The sequence below is a fragment of the Cephus cinctus genome, unplaced genomic scaffold (genome assembly GCF_000341935.2).
Source record: "Cephus cinctus unplaced genomic scaffold, Ccin1 Ccin1_scaffold0661, whole genome shotgun sequence".
NCBI lineage: Eukaryota > Metazoa > Arthropoda > Insecta > Hymenoptera > Cephidae > Cephus > Cephus cinctus.
The window spans coordinates 540,939-566,449 of NW_014333290.1; the positions used below are offsets into that span (position 1 = coordinate 540,939).

The 25,511-nt window shown below is 39.2% G+C and overlaps 2 protein-coding genes across 11 annotated transcripts in view; both read right to left on the reverse strand.

Annotated features, from left to right (window-relative positions):
* Positions 1-713: 713 nt before the first annotated feature.
* Positions 714-12,146, reverse strand: LOC107269449 (brefeldin A-inhibited guanine nucleotide-exchange protein 3). Of its 2 annotated transcripts, none has more exons than XM_025086707.1 (22): positions 12,006-12,146; positions 11,788-11,921; positions 11,467-11,601; positions 11,220-11,385; positions 11,012-11,141; positions 10,668-10,937; positions 10,368-10,601; positions 10,070-10,297; positions 9,612-10,012; positions 9,354-9,538; positions 9,104-9,266; positions 8,716-9,018; positions 7,991-8,213; positions 7,703-7,912; positions 7,229-7,637; positions 6,950-7,162; positions 5,933-6,884; positions 5,726-5,858; positions 4,834-5,062; positions 3,000-3,226; positions 1,440-2,928; positions 714-1,348 (listed from the first exon to the last, which is right to left on the reverse strand). In XM_025086707.1, exons 1-22 carry the CDS (start codon positions 12,088-12,090, stop codon positions 1,205-1,207), a joined length of 6,663 nt encoding a protein of 2,220 aa, XP_024942475.1. In that variant the 5' UTR covers positions 12,091-12,146; the 3' UTR covers positions 714-1,204. The 2 variants fall into 2 exon arrangements, with proteins under 2 accessions (XP_024942475.1, XP_024942474.1); XM_025086706.1 differs by having other exon boundaries at positions 8,716-9,024.
* Positions 12,147-19,326: 7,180 nt separating this feature from the next.
* Positions 19,327-25,511, reverse strand: part of LOC107269431 — a 98,975-nt gene continuing 92,790 nt past the window's right edge. For 3 of the 9 annotated variants that reach the window (XM_025086752.1, XM_015743256.2, XM_015743257.2), the window contains 4 exons: positions 25,290-25,337; positions 24,418-24,461; positions 24,081-24,224; positions 19,327-23,847 (listed from right to left, as the gene is read on the reverse strand). In XM_025086752.1, the coding sequence (XP_024942520.1) occupies positions 23,755-23,847; positions 24,081-24,224; positions 24,418-24,461; positions 25,290-25,337 (329 nt within the window). In that variant the 3' untranslated portion in view covers positions 19,327-23,754. The remainder of the gene's footprint in view (positions 23,848-24,080; positions 24,225-24,417; positions 24,462-25,289; positions 25,338-25,511) is intronic. The other 6 variants (XM_025086747.1, XM_015743253.2, XM_025086751.1 and 3 more) reach the window with 4 other exon arrangements.

Here is a 25,511-nt window from a genome sequence, read left to right on the forward strand (position 1 = left end):
TGTATTAGTTAACGTACTCATCTAGCGCCTTAAATGTGCCGCAACAAGAGAGACCAATTCTCCTCCATTCCCCTCAACAGTTCAAAGTAACCTTTCGTCTTGACGCATTTTACATTTTATGTTTTCCCACCTTCGCTCCAGAGACACACGAGGGATAAAGTGCCACGGCGAGGCGGCGTCGCTCGTAATCTTTCCTCTTTACGAGACACGGACGACTAGGGCTAGTCCGACCGCAGACGTAAACGCAGACGAACAGGGTGACGCTGACTTTCCGCACGAAATTCATCGCTGCTTTATGACTTAGCTCATCCAGAAATTATTAAAAGTCTGGACCACCGTTGGATGGTTGAGCAAATTAATTTTTGAGATGTCCTCGATTTTGGGGATGATATTATATATTGCTGTATGGACATTGAACGGCTTAAGGGTAACAAGAAAATGTCCAAGCCCTTTGCTGCACGTGGTGCCTCTTGCAAATGTTGGCAATGCAAAAGGATGGTCGTCTGGAACTAGGCTCCTCGTGAAACTGGACCCCAGCTGCACGTCACCAGGAAGCGGTTGACAAAGTTACGAGCTAGCGATGCTCAGACCTGGCGGCCATTTGAACCACAAACTGTATTTGATGGTAAGGAATATAAATAAAGGTTGGTTATGGGGAGTATATGACAGGAGGGCTACACGAGCTCAAGAGCCAAATAAATCCTTATAGCTCATGTCGTTGCATCTCTCCTTCATTTCATTTACTGTTCCATTTACACCATTGTTCCTCGTATTTCTTTCACATTTCATAGCGGATACAACATTTAAATGGCATGCATCTCCAATCTAAGACGGGCATACTTGACGCATATAATAATAATGACCATCGTAGCAATAATAATAACAATAATAATGCGCATCGAAAAATATTATTACGTGTACTTAACTGTAAAATCCTTCATATGGATTAACAATAGACGCGAGTGTGTGCCTGGTGGCGTAACACACTGGTAATACCTCAGAGCGAGTGATTGTTGAATTAAAATGAAGTAACGATAAAGAGAGAGACGGACGAAAATAGGAACCTACGTACTTGCTACGTTACGTATCTGCATTAAATGCTGTGCGATTAGAGCAGAGGTCCTATATGTTGCGTTAAGCATCGCGGGGGAAAAAGGACAAGAACGACAGGAAACAGAAGTGGCAGAAAGGTAGACAGTCTTGCCTACTTGCTCGTGAGACCGTAGAGGAGAGCGACCCGGTAAAAGAGACTGGAGAGCCGGTGCTTGAGCATCGGATCAGTCGCGTGTCGAGTTAGGATCCCTATTCCTCTCACCAGAACCGGAAGTAGAGGCGTCAGCTTTTCGTCCTGCGAGGAAATAATAGCCGCTGTTATTTGACATCAGCGACCTTCGTCTTTCTTTAATATTTATTGGGTTTTTAGAGACAAAAGGACTTACCGGTAAGGCCAGGGTCCACTCTAAGGCAGCATCCAGAGTCTCGGCCCAAGCACGACGATGAGCTTCACTGTCTTTGCTGATGCTGTCCCTGCGCTGTAACTCAACCTCTGGAGGAATAACTGGCAGAGCCGGGGTACTTGATATTCTGTCATTCTCGGTGAGGAAGGGGTTAGTCCTGAGGTTTTTTTTGGTACGTTCATACTCGTCCAGAAGGAGACCCATATTGTCGCGTGCTTTAACTCTGGAACTTTCCGTGCATGATTTCGATTCTCGTTCATCCGATTCCATATCTTGTTCTCGTGGACTAGCTAGAGACTTTTTAGAATAATGAAGTCTTACTGCGGGTAATTTTACTGGGGAATTTCTCGACTCGCGACTCATTGGCAATTCGATTGCCGAATGCGAACGTGATGGTGGACCGTAATGGACATTTGAATTTATACAATCGTCAGATTCAACTTTCTCGTAGACAAATTTTAAACTGTTCTGTTGCGACAGGAGAATGCAGGTTTCGCTTCTTCGACGTGTTCTTGGTGGTCTGTGCATTGCGACCGATCGACAATCCGATCTCGCTGGTACCTTTTCCGAATCTACGTAACCTTCTCGAGAACTCTCTTCCGATCTGTCAGGATAAACCATTCTATCGTCTATGGATCCGAGTCTTGATGCAGGTCTAGAATCATCTGTATCCGGTTCCGATTCGGGTCCGGAATCGGTAGAATATTCGACAGCTAGATCGGACAATCGAAACGGTCTGGAATCGGTTTCTACTGCCAGACCTAACTCTTCCAAGCCGCTACCATCGTCCAAGTTAGGATTGTAGACGTCCTCGTAATCCTCTTCGTCATCCTGTGAGAAATTAGGCTCGCCCGCAGGAGCATTACATAGTTCAGCAGGCTGCTTTGACAGAGCGCCATTACTATCCATGGCTTCTTTCCGTTTGATTTCGGGAAAGTCATCGGGTTGCGCAACTAGAAGGAAAACTTGCCTATCCGCAAAACTGTCAATTTTCGAATGTACTCCATCTTTATCAATGACAATTTCGATATAAGTTTCGCAAAGCTTATCGAAAGTTGTTTGCAACTCTCTCAAATATTTTCGTAAATCGCTATACTTTGTTTCGCACGGTTCTCCATCCCCGCAGGCCTCGCTGTCCTCGACACCTAAGATCATCTTAACCGTTTCTACATCAGCATCAGATTTCGATATTTCACGTAGGCAAAGCTCGAACAGAGCTACGATCTTAATGGTCCAAGCTGCACCGGCTTGCCTATACAAGTTGGCCGCTTGGTCCAGATTAGCAACTTTCTGTACTAGGAATTTCAGGCCAGGCCGACAATCGAACTTGAGAGCAGCTGCGTAAGAGAGATCCAAAGCTGACAGGAATGTGCTGACATGATTAGAACTCATGTAGGATAGATACGATGATGTTTCTACCGTTGATCTTGAGGATGATGATGTTATCGGGTGCAGAATAACGTGAGCAAGGCTAAAAAGAAATTAATTTATCATTCCATTTGATTAACAATTATCGATCATCAATTCCTGAGGTATACGTACCTAGGTACCAGTGGACTAACTCCCTGAAGTAAAACACTGGCAACGCAGTGCAACAGCATCTGATGCACCAAGAGACCAACGACCAAAGCTCGCAGCTGCACTCTCACTATGTAGAGATCAGGATTAAGCGTTGCGGCAACCGATGGCGGATACAGGAGGAAGACGTACGATCTCTCATCCGAGATTCCTGCAAGCTCTTCGGTACGCTGTTCCTCCAGCAGAAACACCTAGTGGCAAAGTAATGAAATTCCTGGTGCAACGGTACGAAGCCATTCTCATACTTTGGCGCTATTATCTGATCGATCTTGTATACTTGTCCGATTTTTCGATTAGATAAATTCTCGCTTGGATATTGCGCATTGTTTTTAAATTGAAAAAAAAAACTACTCGAGAAACCGGATAGTACTGTTTGAATGCATAGGCAATAATTTCATAGTAGCTAGAGTAATGATAACGAATGACAGTGATCGATGATAATGATTAAGGGTGGTACAGGAACACCGGTGGTAGTGGTAAACGGCAGTAACCCTCCTAAGGGTATATTTTTCATACTAACTCTTTCAAATCTGTGAATTATCAAGTCACTCGAAACACTCGTGCGTTTTATCTACGTAGCAAAGCTGCAGACCTACAAATTGGTGTTCGATTGGTGATATATGAAGGATTCTAGCCATGGTCTCAAGCCATGGATTTTAGCAGTGATATATAACAAAATTGTGCGACTTGGACGAAATGACACTATCAGTGCCTGCGACAGGGTCCCTCCGTATCAAAATTCTCAAAACAGTTACAGGCGACGTCATAATAACTTTTTTACACGTGAAATAGTCGAGTTCATTTATCTGAGGAAATAAGTAACTCGGAAAGGACCCTATCGAGGATTCTCCTGTAGCAACTCTCGTGCCTTCTACCAGCAAGTGCAAACGTCTAAACTGGGTGATTGTTCGATCGAAATACATAATAAAGACGCATCCATCGGCAGGCCGATTTCTAACGTTGAAGTATCGTTATCAAAAAACAGCGATTCCTATGGAGAAATTGAAAAACATATATTAGTAGAACGTAACAGCTAATATGGGATCAGGATGAAGTCTCGCGTCGTATGTACCCTTTTTTTTCCGTAATACGTACAACGTGTACAGAGGATGCGGAGCAATGTGAGTAAAGATCACGCGGTGGGATGAATGATAAAAAATATAATGAAAAGGCCTACCGATGATGATTCCGTAAAGCCGCGAGCTAGGACCTCGATAATTCGCGAAGGGAATGAGAGAAAATTCGTAAAATCCATGACGTGAGTTACCGTGGACGGCTAGAGCCAATGGGGGCCCATGTTCGTCGCAGTGTTAGTGTAATCGGGGGGTGTGTTGTGCTGTCTAGAACCAACGGGGAAGGAAGTAGTAGTAGTAGTGTGGTGATGGTTGTTGAGCAGTGTCGTCTCAACGGTGGACTCGTCGTAAGGCATCATCGGCAGAGAAGCCGCGTTCTGCCTCTTCACGGCATTCAGTGCCTCTCGCAGCTGGCTAACCTGAGAGCAGTCACGTTACCGAAAAGGTACGTTCGACTTTTTTTTTGTTCCTGGTCTCGTGCTCGTGCCAAGACACACAGCCGCCATTAGAATCCACTTAACTAGCGTTTACTAAGGCTCTACGAAATTTCTTCGGAAGAAACGAAGAAGAGACTTGGCGGTATTATTGAAATCGGTATGTTCAAGTTATTATATGGAACTGGAAAACCGATTTCTATGTACTCGTTACTTGGTCTACTGGATCCATATGGTCTACGATAGCACTAGATGTAAGATATAATGATCCATAAGGTACAGAACAGATACCTGTGCGGCTAGCTGACGCAAACGTTCGGATTCCTCGGGTGTGGCGTCGCGACGTGCTGCGACCTTCACCTGAGCAACGTCTCCGTAGAAGGACTCAGATCGCGGTGAGAAGGCCATAGTGAGCTGATGAAGTTCTTGAAGTGAATTCGAGCAAGCACGATAGCAAGCCACTCCGCATACTTCCCATTGCTCCGACGTTAAATTTGGGCCACTGCTGACCAGCACGTGTCTATTACGCAGATACAGAGATTTACCTTAAAAATGTATTATTCATAGACTACTCGTTTATGATCGTTAATTGTCTTAATATGTCTTATAGATAGAGCATATAAAGAGCAAGGCCGGATCTGAGAGAAACTTGTGATCAGCTAAATCGCAGAATCCCAGTTCTGCCATTCAGCAGCAGCTTAGTTAGTCTTTGCTTGCGAACCTGCCTCGTTTTTATTACCGATAACGCTCGTACGCAGTACATCGATACCTTTCGATCGGGGATAGAATTACAGCTCGATGTGTGCCGTGCATTAATAGGAAGAAAATGCGTGGACGCACGCGGGGACCAGCGGCACGAGATACAAGCGTGTGTGCTAAAGTTTAACGTTATGAGTATATACGCGTTTGCGAATATCTGCGTCGTTGGGAGAACGTGGGGTGTCGAATATCGGTGGCTACCTTATCCTATCCGACAGCCTGTCAAGCTTCGTTATCATCTTACACGCACGCTCCGCCCGTTGAACGCGATATACGGTGCGCATTCCGCGCCTTCCGTACTAACGGCGTTTCTTCATATTCGTTCTTCAGGTTGAATTTTTCATGTTTCTTGGCAGCATTCAAATAACTATGTCCAGTGGCAAAACAAGCTTTTAAGTGTATTTATAATAATTTGTTGAATTACCTTATACAGGCACAACCGAGTCTCGCTATGCTTTCTGTGGGTTGCACGACGCATTCGGCCATTACTAACAACAGCTGTTTTAGCATTAGTGTCGTCGCTGCCAGGAAAGTATCGTTTCTGACGACGTCAGGACCTGAGAATCGATTCGATTGTATGGTAATTTTTATAGACTTAAGAAAATTAATACAGTTGGTAGGACGTATTCACCTTGGAGATGAGTTATGTAATCCACTACCAGATCAGTAGTGAGACCACAGCATTGCTTGAAGTTTGGTGCAAAGTTGTCCCAGCCTCGAAAAATCTTGGAAGTCTTCCGTAACCAGTTTTGAACCATCGGAAGTAGTAGGTGATTGACACAATAGAGACCGAATGCTGGTCCGGGGACGTTCAGAGTGTCACGTAACAGGTGAAAGAGTGTTTCCAAAGTATGTGGCTGATACTTTCGTGGACATATCATAGTGGCACTGGCTAATCCTTCTATCAGTATATACCAAACCCTTAATATGCCACTGGGCTTGTCCATACTTTGTAACGTGATGGTTGGTTGCTGAGACTGATCGCCATTGTGGGAGGTTGATAAAATCTTGTATGACATCTCAGGAATTGTCTCCTGCATGGATTCAGCGTTGCGATCGAACCTGGTCAATTCCAAATTTGGTATCACTGGATCGACGTATTGTGGAATCGTCGATACTTGAATTCTTTGAGCGGAATGGAATATCGGACAGGCAGGCATTCGATACATGGATGCCAATATGTCGCTGCAGCTCAGTAAATATTTAAGGCTCTCGACGCAAAGTCGCATTTTTCGCGAATCCATTGTCATTTTATTAGGGCTGAAGGATGTACTCAGGACTTGATCACGTCTGGCGCCATCTGCATTATCGTCATTAATTCCTGTTGAGGTATCTTCCACGTCTCCGTCACCAGGACCTCTCACGTGTTTCAGTAAACATAAGATGCAATCCAGGGCTGCGTTTGCGAACACCAGGGTATTGTCTGTCGAGAGGAATACACGGAAGACTTCTAACAGTGGCGCTGATTCCACGGACTCTGAATTTCCAACCGAAGCTACGCGCAGAGCACCGAATAACGGACGCCATCCTGATCGGATTTCGGTTCTGTTTGTTTCAACGAACTCGCAAATACTGTTAACGATCTGTAACAATGCGATCTGATCTGTAGCGATACGTTTTGGATTTATTGTCATTCGAAACGCCTTACCTGATCTTGCACATCACCGTCGCAGAGCTCTAGGCATAGCAGATTTTCGAATGGTTTAAAGAGCGCCTCGTTGAAGTGGAAGTGTGGCAATTCTATTTGTTCGTTCAAAAGTGCCGCCACCGAGTCGTGAATGCACTGAACAGCTTTTTTGGATATTCCACGATCCTTGTGGCACGCGGCTTCCATAAAGTGAGGACCCAGTATACTCCAAACCTATTTTAAATTCACGTATAATAGCTGCAGTAGGATTTTATTGTCATAGCATGGCGTTATAGTTACCCTCATGACGTGTATCAGTGGTCGACCACCTTTAACACACTTTAGCATCACTTCTCCAAGACGCGCCAACAGTAAGACACTGAGATCATCGTCTCTTGGCATTTTACGTCTCCACCAAAATCTGTTACAGTCTTTCGACTGATCTGCACACTTGAAGAGCTGCGCTTTACTCGCCTTGCAGAGCGCAGTCAGGAAAGAGCAGAGAGCGTGCAGATTTAATTTAAGCGCAGCATCCTCAAAGAGCCTATCGACCTCTTGAGATAAAACGCAGACTATTTTCGCTGCATAATCGGCAGGTAAAATACCATTGAATTGATTATCCGCGTTAGACTCTCTTATAATTTCGGGGATGGTATCCGTACTGAGGTTTTGTGTATAGGGACTTGATAAAAAGCTATAGACGTCGACACTAAAAAGTCGGTAAACAATTAGTACAACTCCTCGCATCTTTGTAGCAACGCTATAGTCACGTACCAAGTCTCCTCGTCTTCATCGACTAGATTAAAACTTGAACGAAGTCTGTCCTGGGTTGATTTATTGTCTATCGTTACACCGCCGTTATTATCTTTTTTGTCTTTCTTCTCTTTACGTTCTTTCTCGCGTTTCAACTGTGCCTTTGGCAACGCTGGATTTTGATTTTTTCCAAAGAAATTGTGTTCCAGCTTACTCACGTAGAGGCAACACCTTTCGAAAAATTCAGGAGGTTAGCACAGTTCAAAAATTTGGACGTAACGACAAGGTGTTGCAGTCTATAATACTTACGTAAATACGTGTGGCCAGCAATCGTCACTGTGACTACCTAATTCCAATCCCCTACCAAGTAAAACTTCCATACTTAATGCGTGAGAAGTGTGCACGTTGGTAGCTTTATTTTGTAACTTGAGCCTCAGGACGTCCTTTGTACGTCTCAATCTGGACACAGACTGTTCCGTACAAGATGCCTTAGCGAGAAGACCGAAAATGGAACCGCATCGATTTTGGAGTCCTGTAATAATATTTATAGAAAATTGTTAAAGGAAAAGTATAATATGCAACTATGCAAAAGTACATTATGCAACTAGGGAGTAAAGTCGTTGATTATTCCCGCGGGTGTGAGTTTAGTGCCCGAGCGAAGCCAGGGCAGTAAATCACCCGCGGGAATAACCGACTTTACTCTCGTGTTGCATATAGTGCTTTATTCACGACTGAGCTATAATAGCCACTTTATTCCCTAAAAAGTGGAACCAAATCAGCCACCGTCATTATGATGGAAATATACGATTTTTCAAAAATTCAAAAAATTCAAAATTTAAAAATTTTTCACCTTTTCAAAACTAAAAAATTTTCAAATATTTTCAAAATTTTGCGGGAATAAAGTAAATTTGCGGGAAAACCAAATATGCGGGAATAAAATGCTACTTTAGTCCTGCTTTTCAGGGAATAAAGTGGCTATTATAGCTCAGTCGTGAATAAAAATCTTTTTAATCGTATTTTGTTTTAGAGATTACCGAGGACGTTGCTCAATGTGGCAGCTCTGTGAAGTCCATCAAGGGCCAGGACTACAGTGTCCTTAATCTCACGTCCAGCGCCTTCGCGATTTAAGATGCCTTTGCCGTTCTCTTCTTTTGATGGATTCAATCCTGCAGTCAGCACAGACATCATACTCGCCCAGCAGCACGTTAATACTCTCCTTGATAACTTTGCGCCAGCTTCCGCTTCCGGTGTCGGTTCATTTCGAGACAGCTGAGCACGTTCTAGTCTGCGATAATCTGACAGAAGTTGCCCACCTCTTTGACTACCGTAGAGACCATCTATGTCTTTTACAAAAATTTTATATAATTAAATAGATTATGGATCGTTATTTTTATATTATTTATAGAATTATTTTCTGCCAACCTGTCAATACGTTCACTAAAGCACTGTTCTCTGTACTGGCTGGATCGTATCCGCACTTTTCTAATAAATTACACGCTAATACTTGCTGATACAATTCAGAGAGCCACGTTGCTGATAAATAAACTAAAACACCAGACCCGTGAACCTCCTCGACGAATTGTTCCTAAAAATATTGTATACGATGAACAATGTATGAAAAACTTGTCAACGTAAAAAACAATTTTATATACGTTATCGAGAAGTCTGTTACCTCGCTTATGGGAATCAGACGTCCCTCCTCTTTATAATAATTCATTTTAATTAATTTGAGATTCAACAAAAGTGCTGCATACGTAGCTAAATATATTCCATCCGCGTTCATTATTGTTATAAGTGCACAAGTATCTACACTTGTATCACCCTGATCCTGCAACCGTTGCTGTGCCGCAAAAACACCTGAAAATAACAATAACGATTTTCTATAAATATAAGTAAACTCCTTGTCACTTTCTAAACTATAGGTACATACCTTGACAGTACTCGGACGCGAAATTCTGTAACGCCTCATCGACCTCTATGTTGCTTCGCAATGAAAGTACCATGGGTATCAGATCGGTTCTCAAAGTTTTAGCAAAACGTCTTGCATTGTGACGTTCAACGTCAACATTACACTCTTCGGCAACTTGTCTACCTACGTGAAGACACTTTGGTAACTTTTCAAGTCTCAGTCTCTCCCTCTCATTCTCCAAGGCATAATCATTCTCATCGGGACTGTTCTCTTCGTTGATATCATCAGACTCATTTTGGGGGCCTTCGGTGTCCGTTGAGTCACCATTTTCAGACGGTCCGTGACCTGATGATTCAGAATCGGAACCACCGCCAATACCGTTTCCGGTACTACCACCTTTCCTCATCAGTTCTAATTGCTCCCTATATATCGAATCATTTATACATTGGCATATCGATACCGGATCAGATATTACTTACCTATAGGTCTTGGGTAATCGTGCCATGCTCTGATAGGTCAAAGGTCCTCTATAATCGCAAGCTTCTAACTCCTCATATAAACCATTAATGGTGCACGTATAGCCATGACTGATAGCTCGACCTTCGCACAGCTCTTGTAAGGCAGACAACATTGCTACCACGCATGCAACACTGGCATGCAAAATTGTAGGTCCTGCTACAATCGACTCTTCTATAGAGTCCATGGCTCTGTCGATAATTAATACTTTCATTAAGTGAATCCAAATAAAAATTGATGCGTGGACCGTTGCCGACTTACAGGCGCATAAGAGCCATATCGCTCTGAAGTTGGCTGCTTCTCTCATCTTCCAGCAATAATGGTCCTGCAAAGTCGACCACGCGACTGGGACTGCGTAAGAGTTCTCTAAGGGCTTTTAAAGGTTCAAGACGTTGTTGCGGAGGTGGATAGAGAAGCATCCGGTGAAATACGGATTCCAGTACGGGACGTAGGGATCCTATACATCCGACTAGTCGTACCAATTCGGTACCAATACTGAAAAGAGATTATGTTTCTTATTAATATTGTAACTTAACTTTTTTTTAACATTCTCGAATTTACCTATACACGGTCTTCGCCTGATGGCTATCGAATCCTAAGGAAGTTGCCAGGTATCCTGATCCCCTGCCCACTTCAGACTCCTTGCCCTCTCGTGACGTAAAGGTTTTGTCTACTCTGGGTGTACCCAGGAATGCTATTAAAGCGGGACAAAACTTTTGCCAGAGGAATGTCGTGAAATGTGTATTCGTATGTATCTTTTGCGGAAGGGATGAAATCAAAGTGTGTAGACATTCCAGCAAGAATACCACGGTGCATCCGTTTCGGCCAGTACTAAAAAAAAAAAAAGATTCGCTCCGTTAACATTCTTTGTAATTACCTCCTTCGTTTTGTGTTTTCATATTCACGTTTGCGCTTCGTCCAGCTTGCTACAAATGTATTGTAATATCGGTATAGCTTCGTTAAAGCAGGATACTCCTCGCTCGCGAACATTTTTATTTCTTTTTGCATTTTCATCCATTTCTTGGCACTCCTCGTCTATAAATAAAAAATAAATCATCAATCATCATAATTTTACTCACGCAGTAACTTTAATTCGAAATCTTCGAGAATTACCTAAAAACAAACAAAATGATCGCAGTGTCTGACTAGTGGCTGCCTGTGCCGCTGTTCTCACTGCTTGATTTCCATTTTCAAATGCTTCGCAGCACGTGGTCAGCACAGCGATGATCAACCGCCCATTCATCGTCCAATAAGAGGAGCACGCCACTTGCAGTAGAACCTTTAAGTTCCGTGTAAACAGAAATATTAACCGTAATGATATGCGCGCAGCAGCAATCAGTTACGACTACCGTGTATTTACCTTCAGCATATCCGTTTGTGTGTCATCCGACTGCGAAAGTATGGATCCCATTGCATGTAAAATTTGTGCCGGTAGCCACAAGGAGTCGTCCTCGGGTTCGTAGGGCGGTTGGAATCTGTCGTCCCTTAACATTTTCTGTAAAACGAAGCAAGCTGTATTTACATAGATATCACAACGTATAATTTAGCTTATACCACGAGCACGGAATATCCCCGCTCATATGCACGGAATATCCAGGTCACAGAGAACATTACTCGAAATGATCAATATCGTAAGGTAATATAAAGTTAACCTAAAAATATCAAACTGTCGATTACGCACGTGTAGTCCGGCTAGCCCGTAAGCTACGAATTTGCTTCTCTTTGTTTCCAAAGCTAACTGGAAAGTGTGCAGACATTTTGCTCGCAGCTCGTGAGGCGGATCTCTCAAGAGTCCTTGTTGCTTGTCCAAAAAATCTTAAACAAACGGCCAACCAGTACGGATCACTTGAGACGTACGTCACTAAGATCTTCACTGTAAATTTATAGGTTAAAACTTACCGTGTGCTTCCTGCGCCGATTTACGTAGACTCGGTAGTCTCGCGTTAAGGGCCTCCCTCACAATCTGCAGCAGAAGATCCTCCATGACAGCGCCACGTAACAAAATCAATAACAGGAATGGCTAGGTGCGTTGCTTCTATTACGTCGCGTGCGCACCGCGCCAACTTTCTGGCTTTCACGGACAAACGTACATGACGTTAACACAATGCGTGTCGATTTTCCACGTTTCCTTCTCGTTACGATTATTCCTGACAAGCTGACGTTCGTATCCTATTCGTTATGATTATCAACAATATAATTATCACACTTCAGTAACGAGAAATGACTTTTACTCGAATTCTCGGAGGGACGAACAGCTGGCGTGTGAAAATTTATCGAATCCTTGGTAACCGCTTCCTCTTGGTGGGCTGATAACGATATCGTAGACGAGTTGCTAAACGAGCCTGTGAAACCAAAGATGTGGAGGAGCCCTGTAAAGCCTACTGTGACGCACGTCGACGCTGCGTCGCGACGCAGCCGCGACACGGTTCCTTCCCTGTGCAGATACCCAGGCTACGTCTGATATTTCTATCAATTAATTATGACTTAATGGTCATTTAATAATTAATAAAACTTTGTGTGATACCATGTCGAGTACTACTTTACGGATCCGTGCATTACTTCATATAAATTTGAGTTCATTATGTCAGTCTTCAAACACAATACCAACGTCAACTTTCTATATAGAGCATATTAGCAATAACTCGTTAAAAATAATCACGGTAAATCCTGATAACGTGTTTTGCGGATCGAGGGAAAAACTTCAGGAACGGAAGGAAGCTGGGCCGGGTAACAAGAAAGACGCAAATGATGAGTTAAACGCGCGAGTCTCTGGTCTCCGGCAGAGACTTATTAAAAAACTACTCAAAAGAACTGATACCACTTCAAGTGCAGCTAAACCAGGAACACGGGCAAAGGTAGCTAATTAACCCAGAGCCAACGGACTACCCCTCCCCCCCGACACATAGCGACGCCTTGCAGCGTTTTCAGGAAGGCGAAAAGATATACTACAGCCGCGAAAGATAGACTGCTAGTTAGATCGACTGCACGCAAGACTATCGTCGTAGCGTGGCCTAAGGGTGCCCAAGGCCCCCGTCGGGAGCTCCGGAAAGACCATAGTGCGACTACAACTTGGGCCCAACCTACCGAGCAAGCTCAGCAAATGAGGTGGAAGGGCAACCCCCGTCACCATAGTCTACGTGTGTTTCTCTAAAAGAATGAACTACGCTTCTATGACTAATCGAAGAAATATGCTTAGCCCAATCAAAGAAATAGGGAAAGTAAGACAAGCACAATGGAAAGTAAGCTAGAACAGAGCAGAGAGAAAGAAATAAGGAAAACAAAGAATAAGTTAAGAAATAAAAAAAAATAAAACAAAATGAATGTAGCAAAGTAAAGAATACGAGTATAGAACTAGACAGGAAATAAATACTGAAAAAAGTATAAAAATGGATAAGACAGGATCGTCCAAGAGGCAGGAATAGGCGACCTGCTCGTAGGGGAATGAACGCTTTAAGCCTAAGTGCTCCCAAAAGTGGCCCCCCCCCTTCCGCACTCCGCGTGTTCTGCGATCTAGCAAATTTTACAATTTCCAGCACTCCTAACTGTTACTCACCGTGGTTCCTGCTTTTTAAGTGTTGGTGTAGACACTTAATAATATAATTCGTCAATCGGACCACTAGCAACTTACGATCTTTTATAACCAATGATATTACCTAACGGCCAGAAACTCGAAAGCACAGTAAATCTGTCGAATAAGGTTGAGCATATGAATTCCTTTTATCTCTATTCTTTTTTCTTGCTCTATGACTTTTGCATTTAACTTTTTCCAATATCATTTGAAATGGCAAGTTAAACGTTAGCATGGTTAAACGAACAATAATAATATGCGCAATCGATGCGTAACAAAAAGGTATTCAGTGGTTGTCACATCAGATTTTCAAAATCGCACAGCACTTCGTCGCAAACCGTAAGCGTGCATCTTACCTAATATACTCGGTATGTGCTTAAATCAGTCTGCTTCCTATTTATGTTATATTCTTTTTAATTCAAAAAGTCGTTTCATTAGATATATACAATTTTCGACATTTTGAAGAATCTTTTTTAAAATGTTTATTGATCAGTTGATATTTATGTGCTCGACGTAGAAATCTTCTAAAGAGATGAAGAAGGATGATTGTGCATTGGAATTAATAAATTACTTTTAACTATAATTAAACACTTTATTCACGTATAATTAATCACTAAATGATTAAGGATATATTTATTTTATGTGATATACTTAGCAATTTTTCGACCGACTGATGCTTTACTGTTAATCTATTTTCAAACAGAAGCTTTCAACAATGTATGTATATTCATATACAGGGTGTTTCTTTAATCTCTGCCACCCGAAATAACTCGGTAATTATCGATGTAACAACAAAATGTTTCAAACAAAAGTTGTACGGTGTGGAGGGGGCCACCAAATGCGACCAATTTTTTTTATTTCGGTGGAGGCGTTGACGCACAGTGAAGGTCACCTTCACTTTTTTTAAATAGAATGGTACATTTTTTTTCAGTCATCTTGTGAAGCACCTCAAGCCGCATAAAAAAGATTGAGGGGTCAAAGTCGTTCAAGGTCATTCAAGGTCAGTATGGATGATACAAATCTAAATATCTCGGATCGGATTGGTCATTTTAGACATTTGGTATTTTCAAATTTATATGTTATTTCTGCTTTTCTGGAAGAAATATTAACTGTGCTTCTTGAAGATCCAACCTTGTGGGATCGGCAAAACCTCTGCTATCAACATGATGGTTGTCCAGCTCATTTTGCACGGATAGGTCGCAATGCTGTCGACCGAAAATTTAGTAATAAGCAGATTAGCCGAGGATCACGAATAGGCTGGCCTGCTAGATCACCGGACTTAAATCCACTCGATTTTTCTTTATGGGGGACATTGAGGATGACTACCAAATATTTGGTAGTGATCCGAGATATTTAGATTTGTATCATCGATACTGACCTTGAATGACCTTGAACGACTCCGACCCCTTAATCTTTTTTATGCGGCTTGAGGTGCTCCACAATTCTATTGAGGTGCTCCTACCATTCTATTTAAAAAAAGTGAAGGTGACCTTCACTGTGCGTCAACGCCTCCACCGAAATAAAAAAAATTGGTCGCATTTGGTGGCCCCCTCCACACCGTACAACTTTTGTTTGAAACATTTTGTTGTTACATCGATAATTACCGAGTTATTTCGGGTGGCAGAGATTAAAGAAACACCCTGTATATGAATATACATACATTGTTGAAAGCTTCTGTTTGAAAATAGATTAACAGTAAAGCATCAGTCGGTCGAAAAATTGCTAAGTATATCACATAAAATAAATATATCCTTAATCATTTAGTGATTAATTATACGTGAATAAAGTGTTTAATTATAGCATTTTTACATCGATAATTACCGAGTTATTTCGGGTGGCAGAGATAAAAGAAACACCCTATATACTTAAGACTATGTATCAAAAAGCGAATCTCAATTATCTGAGCCAGTTTATATATGAGTGTCTCCTAATTAATATTTATCTTAATTCGAACGATTTCGTTCGAACTGTATATCTGATACGTTATAATATTCAAGACGTGCGGATACTGCAAATACTAAAATCTAATTAAAAAATGTCTATTGCAGCCTAAAAAAAGATTTTTAAGATATTTCTTAGTGCAACGATATATCTCAAGTTGCACTTTGATTTGCACATTGTGTTGCACTTTAATTCGACGACAATATAAAAAATACACATGTGCATTTTCAAAAAGTAACTGGCCGATGCCATGCGTAGAGTACGTAATTGCTGAACTGAAACATTTATGATTTCGATATAGGATTGAATCTGGCACGGATACCATTAAAGAAAGATTATAAAATTATTTGAATCGTTCAAGCTAGTAGGATTTCTTGTATATGTTGATCATCGATATTAATGTTAAATAGAATTGAAATATATTTTTAAGAATATTGCTTTGTCACTAATTTATATGGCTATTTGGACAATAAGCAACCTATGATTTAAGTCCCGATTGGAAAGTCTCAATTTTCGTCGTTTTGTATCATTTAGTCTTTTACCTCATCCTCTATTCAGTAGTTGCCTTATTAATAAAATAAAATAAATGCTTTTCAATTAATTCTGATAAACAGTGGCAAATTATAACGTATAATTTGAAAGGATAGATTATCACGGTCCGATTCCATGAACGATAAGTAAGACACAAGCAGAGGAAGAGAATAATAATTTGCAGAGGGCAAAAATATCGGGTGAGTAAGTAACAGACAAAACATTATTACTGTATTTTTCTTATATAATTCCTACATATATTTTTAGGCAGTATTATTTACAAAAACGTTCCACCTCTACGAAAGTCTTGATATTTCAGTCTTGACACAATAACTATACGTGTACAATGATCCCCAATTATATGTAATTTGTTTTTTTTATTCGTTACATTATTAATTCATTTATCATTAATTAATTACGTGTTATCTCTTAACCTTCTCTAGCGTATTAGAAAACTATCCTCGCCGCGAATTTCTGCACAAGCACAATGCACCACGTGACTTGCTGATTGATAATAATAATCCGATCAACAATCCATTGAGATATTTTAAATAAATACTTAAAATCATTTAACAATACTCAAAGAAAACTTTAACAATTAGATTTCGCATGATTTAAACAGCAAAAAAATTATTTCCGAACCCATTTCGTTAATATTTATAACACTGACGTCACTTGCGTGCAGTTTCGCCTATATCAACACTGAAATATAGAATTGTGGTGGAACAATGATATTCACGAAAAATTAATATACGGATGGCAGATAATGCGAAAAATTAAAATAAAAAAATTAGCTTCGTAATTTTCATTAGTCATGCATTGTCCTGCGAACCGACTTGTTTATTTGTATTTCGAGCGCATTGTGCAGAAATTGCATGTATCCCATCGACAATTAGAAAAGCTCAACTACTCGTAAAATTTCGTCCAAACTGCCGTTACCGACAGTTATTAATTCTCTCATTAATTTTTCAAGCAATATTAATATGTTGAATTAATCGATTACATGACAAATGTTTCCAATATCGTTAATTTTAATTCGTTATATTTAAGCAAGAAAAATTTCGCGCGCGTAATTTAATACATCCTCGCGATTTCGTAATATTAATTCATCATTTACATATTTTTTTCTTCCTTCCATTTACCCATATTTTTTTTCTTTATTTCGTATTTTTCATATATCTTCCATTTTCCCGTGATTTTGCGCCCCGGAAAACATATTCATTTAACGTACACGCAAAATGTCTTGAACCTTCGACTGTAAACATTTATATAAATCTCTTTACATTTTACGGGTTATTCACAATAAAGTCACGACTGTGTATATATTTCAGTGTACATATGTCCCGTGTGATTAAACTGTGTGTATGTAAGTTTTACTATCTCATTCTACTCTTTGAAAAATTGGAGGAGATTTGTCTTTAAGTTTAAAATAATTAGAAATCTGAGAGCCAAAAATAAGTTGTCAGCCTCCCGCCGTAATTGGGTGGAATTCAGAATTACATCTATTTTATCAAAATTGTCACTCAATTCAAATTGAACTCCATAGGGACACCTTTCATATGAATGTCATTGTATATGTTTTCGAACTGTCACCTAACAATTTAATTTCATTTATATTTCTATACTTCTTTGTTTGAATTTTATTGAAATCTTTCTTCGAGGTCCTGATGAAGTTCGACTAGCTTTGAAGAAAGGGACAAAAATTGAATTTTATCCCAATTTTCACATTCCCTTCGATTCACCCAAGTTCTTTCCCACTTTAAAAATAAATGTGGATTGTATTTTATTACTACTTAATCATTAGCATTGACATTTCGATTTTGCATAATATCTGCAAGGTGGCGAATGTTCACTTTTTGCACTTACAGAAATTGCCATACTTAATGAGTATACATGACATTTGTAAAATGCACAATGGCGGCTTTGTATTCGATTGGCAGAAAGTAAAATCTTATATAAATTGACGGGATACTCAATTCGTTTATAATAAACTCGACTTCCAGTTCTTACCTATCAAAAATGTCTATACATGAAATTTTAATTTCTCTTTGGTTAAGTGACAATACTTTTGGGATTTTAAATTCGTTCCCGTGTTCTCTGAAATTTTTTAAAATTGCCTTTTACGATACATGAGCATTTAGTTCATAAATAGATCTGACGCAAGGATTTTCTGTGCCCAATTGACAGCTGGCTATCTTGCACGAGTGTCAGTTATCTAAGAATTGTCAACAAAATTGAAATATTATTATCACGTGACACGGAATAGAGACTCAAAGGAACACGGGGGTCTGTGACGTTGTTTTCCAAATAAAATAAAATATTGCAAATTCCCAAAGAGTGCCTTAAACCAATGAGAATAACGTAGCACTCGTTCGGCTTAAGGAGTTTCGAGATCTCTTATCGCATAGGGGAAAATTAGGGAGAACTCTATCGTTTATCAGCAGGACGCTGACTCGTTAACATTAAATTTTCTTAGTAAAAAATGTCGTTATAAAAAATGTTGATGTTTAGACTTACAGATACAAAGTTTTTTGCAATACAAACATAGTTATAATTTTTTGATATTATTTTAACGGTCATATTTTATTTCTATGTGCAAATTATAGTTTTTAGAAATGGCAACGACGCGTTCATTAACTGAGCTTTGCCTTTACATCTTTGGTGGGAATCATTTTTTTTTTCATCAGAGTATCATCAAAAAACATTTGAATCATCTTCAATTCATTCTTTAGTCTTATTACGATATTCAGGAATGTATGCCATTCTATGCTCATGCGGTGTTGTCACACATCATCCCTACGTTCAGTCGTGGAGGCAAAAAACAAGATGTTTCTACATTAATTTTTTAATATAATTAATTAACGGTATAGACCAATGACTTGATTTTTGTACTGGCTCATCCTAACAGTTCCGTTACTCTTTGATTAGTCTTTCATATAGCTGGTTACATTTGTTCATTCATTAGAATTCTATAACCAACATTTCTGGATATTTTTCCGCATCTTGACACGGATAAGAGAGTAACTCTGACAGTTAATATTTCGTAACTGGTGTAAATTGTTAACTTGAAATTTTGATGGCAATTGTGTCACGGACCGATAACTTGATAGTACAAATTTCAAATGGATAATTACATTTTCACTAAGATCCCGTAACTCCTCAAACATTCGAGAAACATGGTTAAGTAAAATTTTCATTTTTTTTTTTTCATTCAAAAGCACATGTATCTTACAAAAAATGTACACGGACGTATGTATGTATTCGCGCATGTGTCTCTCTGTAGTGTTTCGGTTGTCTATGTATTTTCATTGCGGTGTCTTATGCCCACTCACAATCAAGTCCAAGAGACAAACAGATAGGTTAACAAAGAGAAACGAGAGAGATGAAAGAAATGAAAAGAAGAAAGGTAAAACCACTTATATACAATCAACAAAGTATAAAATATAATAACGTATTTACAATATTATAAAGTTCAGTTTTTTTTCCTAATATATCGCATATATGATAGTGCTGCAGAGCAGACTGTCTGTGTTGCTATTAGTATCCACTCTAACGTTGATGAAATGACATACGTTTCAATTACGACGTACATCTAATTACGCAATACTTCCCCCTTTTCGATTTTATTATTTCTCATGTCAACATTTCTCTCATGATAGTCAACGATTGCTTAACGACAACATCGATAGATGGCGCTCGGATCGAATCTTGCTTGTTATCGGAAGGTTCACGATGATAAACAAAGCTGACTTAAAACATTGTACAATACTACAAACGAGTAACGTTATTACGGTTCGAAACATTATTTAAGAGAAAACACCAAGACAAATAGTTACTAGATTTAACGTCACCTTAACACGATTTGCTTAAAGAAAAACAGTAAAACAGAAAATTTGTTCGTTCATCTTTCACATCCTATTGCATATAATGTTTAATATTATCATCGTAAATTTTTCGAGTTGCACCTAATTTCATACCTAAGACTGAAACACGATTTTCATGACAAAACACATCCTGTCACCGCTTAGGTCACGATCGAGCAGTGCATATCGACAATACTCTATTTTTTTTAGATTACTTATGGAGAAATGTGTAACATTATAGAACCCTCGTTGACGAGTGTTTTGTGCTTTAAAAGACAGCCGGAATTACAATTAAAGAGCGAGCCAGAGAGAATAAAATCCAATTACAAGAATAAAATTTACTACTACAAATGGAAATTCTTTTTCTTCTTTTAGGAAACTTTTTGAACATTGAACGAACACTCGTCACCAGGAGTATGCTTCATATATTTTTTTGGTATCTTAACGCTCGACGATACCAAGTCGAAAAAAGAAATTGGTTATTGGAATTACGCGGCACGCGTAAAGTTCGCATCTCACAGGGGACATATATGGGTGAATTTCTTGATGCACTAAAAATTGTATATCTCGAGGGATTACATTGAACACAGACAGTTTGGATTTGTATTTTGTACTATACATTTGTGGGTGGGAAATGAGCGACGGGTTTCTAGAAGGAATAGGGAATCATGTTGGCACGTGCGGGTGGGTGGGTTGTAATGTAGCTGGTGCTATGACGTAGTATATCTTTTTTACATGTTATCGAAGTAGGATATAGTGTTTCCCGAACTTTAACCAGTTGTACCACAGACGACGATATATCATGAGCAACGTCTATGAAAATAGCTTTCACAAATATATTGTTTATTTATATATGTATATATTATATATATATTTTTGGAGAGATGCAACGTACGAGGGCCTTAGTCACTGGGATGCAATTGGAAAATTTACTCGTATCAATACTGAATCACTGCGTCCTCCTCTTACGAATTCGATCTCAGTGTGATTGAGAAAACATTGTAAGATCTAACAGGAGAAACGGTTTCCAAATGCGTCCTTTGTAATCATGTCCTAAATGACACGAAAATCACATTTATTCCCAGGGATGTGTTCTTCAGACATAAAAATTCTCTGTACATTAAAAAAATACCGTATCTTTCCATCTCTCATTTGTTCATAAAAAAAATTAAATTTATCTCAGGATACAAGAACAATCATTTTCTGACATCAGTTTTACATTCAAGGGGACTCTTTTACAAATTTAAGTGATAAGAAGATGACCCCTTGAAGCCAAAACTAAGGTATAATGACGACTATAGCAATAAAAAATTTGATACAAGGTATCCTGGGTACGCTTGTGAGTTTGGGAAACACTTTTGCGTGACATTAATGTGTATTCATTTTACCCACGGCTTTTGTTTGTAGTCAGACTTACAAATTAAAAAGAGAAATTAAAATTAAACGGTAGGTTATACGAGGCGTGATTATTTCGCGAAAGGCCAAGTATCGTTGCATAGCAAAATCGCGATTTGTCGGGAAAAAATATTGTCAAATTTTAAACGTAACACAGACGAATACATTTAAAAAAAAATGATTTGACAAGATACAAATAATTTGATACGGAATCCGGATTACTGAGGCATTGGTCAAGCAGTAAAAAAAAGTTTTACTTCACCGCTTCAACAGTTATCAACGCGGTACTTGTAATTATGTCTTATAAACAGTCGATGAAAAAATAATTAACCTGGGATTCGAACTTAACATTATCAATTGGAAAAGGTCAGCGCTAATGATCTTGGCACTTTCGTATTCTTTTCACACACGCTCGTCGAAGTAAAAACAATAGCGGTAGACTAATAATGATATACAGTAAATATCATGTCATACGGTAAGTATATTAGTATACCATTGCTTACTCGCAAAATTATGCCTCTAAACGTAATAGATAGAGATGAACAGGTAGCACGGATGGCGTATGCATCGTTTACATTGTTGAATGAATTCAGTAGAACCGCGTACGATACTTATTAAGATTAATACGAGTCTCCTACCATCTATAATCCAAGATGGTGAATTATGACGGTACCAGATTTCGTGATTTTTTGAAATTCAACCACGTATACGATGTTGATGACAAGACTTCGATTACAACTATGAACGCCATTGCTACCAGCGTCTGTACTTATACCCATACGGTAGATATTACAATGGATTCACTTTATTATTATGCATAATAATAAGTATAATCGTATTAATAATAATAATAATAATAATAATAATAATAATATATGCATATATTATAACATTGCAGTCTTACAGTGAGCCAATTAAATCGATGGCAACGATTAATTATTTCGTTCATAAAATTATCCTTAATATCTTAATCGCTTAATAAACAGTAATGTTATTCCTTGTTTTTATGCATACGTCATAATTGTCGACGTTATCATCGTTATCGTCGTTCAATCGTCATGCCATCGCGCAGAGGTAGTTTACACCCAATTTTACATTATTTGTAATTTCGGACTGAAAAGTGTTTCGTGAGGCTGACGCTTTAAAAAAAAAAGCTCGGGCGAAAAAAGTGGGCGCATTATTTACAAGATTTTCTAAAGCCCCGTCCACCGTTTTGAATTTCACGTCCAAGTTTTCTCTCTCCAATCTATATTTATATCTCGAATTTCTTTGTTGCTTTTGCTGTCATTCCTTTTCCCTGGTTCTCATTCTATATTTTTTTTCCTCTCCCTCCTCTCGGATAGATTTCAAAATTGCCAACTGCGTATTGCAGATTTACTCTGATGCGAGGAGGCGCGAGGATGAGCGGGTTTGCTCTTCGAAGAGCCTTGAAATTCGTTCCAACTCACATTCGCACTTCGTCGTCATTGAAGGAACATCTATTTATAACGCGAATCGCGTTCGCTCTGTATTTTACATAATTAGTACTCGAGTAGTGTGTGCTGGACGATATTCTTCCGTATCGACCATCTATCTGTAAACTAAGTCTTTTTTGCGTATAACCAATCAATATAAAATGCATATGATTACGCATCTGAACTTGGTACGTATTTCTTGACATATATATTAGTACACTTACGTGTACATTCACGCAAATGAAGGTACGCGGACTGCATTTGTCATTGTGAGAGAAAATAAAATCTGATACGTAACAATATTTACAGTTGTTGCTTGAGAACAATCCAGAGAATAACATGTGTATGGGAGCACCGTTCGTCTTCTTTTAGACACGGATAATTGTAAAAATGAGGAACTTTGATTTTCGTGGGAGTGCGAATCGGGAATTTGGATCGAATTATTTCTTATAATGAAAAGAAAGTACCCGCTCTAGAATATGGATACGCAATGCAATCATATGCGAATCACAGTTTCCCTGAAGTACATTAAAGATCGTAGCGATCGTGCACGCGTAGAGATGTCCCTACGGGGACACAGGGTGAACGCATTTTTTTTTTAATTATTTTCTAATGTGTACGGGGTGTCTCTGTTTTGGTAATAATGTTCATTTCTTCTCGCACTTTTCCTGAGTAGAGCTTTGAGAATATATCCTCGAGATGGTAGGATTTCACGTCATGGCAAAATCAGTGAAGTTGCACACAGATACAACTCAATGAGATTTTGGAAAGATCGAATTTTCGTCGTCTTTTGTGAATTTCCTATTGAAGAATCCGCTACTGTTTCTATTTTATTATATTTCCTTTTTCGAGGACGAACTGAAAGCCTTTCCAAGCACTTCCTTGATCGCTAATTCTCATACGTCGATGTTATGCTTCACGTTGATCTGCATGTTCTGATGATCTTGTTGCAGCGTTTTAAGGAATTGTTTTTGCTTTACGTGTTCCGCCTGAAACATATGACGCCAGACGGCAATTATTACAACGAGAACAATGGATTACTTTCGATGGAAAAATGATTAATTATTCTTTAAAATTTATTAAAGACAAGCATCTTTCTTCTACTCTTACAAATTTCTCACTTTCCCTGGTACTTATTTTTCATAGCTGCTTCCTTCTACAGATTTTCTTATTGTATGCTGTCTTCTAACTTCGATCAATTACAAATGAACTAATTAATTACCTGCAATTGATTAAAATTTTCACGCTGAGCCTGAAGCGCCGGATCTTCCAGATCACGTTCTAATATGCTGAACTGTGATTCTCGCAACGCCATGCTATTTGCGAGCTGAAGGTGGGTTCTTCGTATTTCTTCGTTAACAACTTGCTGTAATGTGAATGCGTTATTAGCACGGAAAAAAATAATCTCAAGAGCAAATAACAACAATATGACAAACGATTTTGATGAATTGCTAGAATAAATTAACAAAGACGATACAAGAATAAAACATGGCAGTAATTGAATTAAGATTTACTGACTGGAAAACATTTTGTGGCATAGAATATAAATAGAAACTTACATCGCTCACTGCAAATTGTTGTGCCTTCACCTTGTCGATAATTTCTGTAACATTGACAACAAAAGTAGATGAGCAAGATGTATGTTGCGGGAGCTCATTGTGAGGCCTTCCGGTAAATGACGGATTTCGAATGGTTTGAAATATGAACTTTCGATGGAAAAGATGGAGGGACGAGGTAAATTCTTCGATGATATATTCCGCAAATATGCGATTGCCGAAAAGTCTTTACAAATCCCTATTTTTGGAAGCTAACGTGGCCATGGGTATCCTGATAAATGAAGAATTCGAGCATAATTATTTTCGGAAAGAGAGAATGACGAAAGAATTCCTCATTAAAAAAATTTGTGTTGGAAAATGAAAAACTGTATGTGACATTAGTTAATCCTTAAATTCCACACCTTCCACAATGGCTGGTGCGAATTCACACCTGTGTGGAGTTTGAGGGTTACAACAATATGACAGTGTCTGTGAATGATTCACTAAAATTAAAATAAAGAAAACATTTACGTTTTCCAAGGCACAACAGAAAGGCTGGCAGCTGTACGGAGAATCGAGTTTCCGGCAAGTATAAAAACACGCCATATAATACATTGCTTTACCCATCTCTTAGCTTACGCAGAAAAGCGTAGTGTATATAAGAAAGGAGAGGAAAAAAAATATTATTGTGCAAGAAAGATAAAAAAGTTCTAGCGATTCTTTTCACGTCGCAATATTTGCACAGTTTAAGTCGTCGTGCGAGCATAGAGAAACACACATGCTGAAGGAAGAGAGACTCGAAGTAGAGGCAATAGAGAAAGCAAGATATAAATTGAAAAAGGAAAGAACGTGAGATGCCTAGGTCGTACAGGCTATTATAAAAATAAGGAACTTACTTTCAAAAGCCATGACGGGTCGGAGGTTGTCGAACATCTTCATAAGATCTACAAACATGCCAGACAGAATATACGTTAGCAGTGCTTGACTCGCAGTAATTCTCAATTTTGTTTGTAGGGATAAAACGCAGGTGGTCACGAGCAATACTAGTCATGCCCCGATGATTCTCCGGTTAGCATCGAGCATAAACGAGTCGACACGGAAGGCAAGGCGTATTTTGG

Bases quoted from the DNA above. Each gene is read 5' to 3' on its own strand.
- LOC107269449 (XM_025086706.1), bottom strand. From the start codon at position 12,090: ATGGAGGATCTTCTGCTGCAGATTGTGAGGGAGGCCCTTAACGCGAGA. The intron at 8,214-8,715 runs GTAATCTCTAAA...ATATTATTACAG, and splicing joins CACATTGAGCAACGTCCTCG to GACTCCAAAATCGATGCGGT. The intron at 5,063-5,725 runs GTAATTCAACAA...TCTGCGTAATAG, and splicing joins CTCGGTTGTGCCTGTATAAG to ACACGTGCTGGTCAGCAGTG.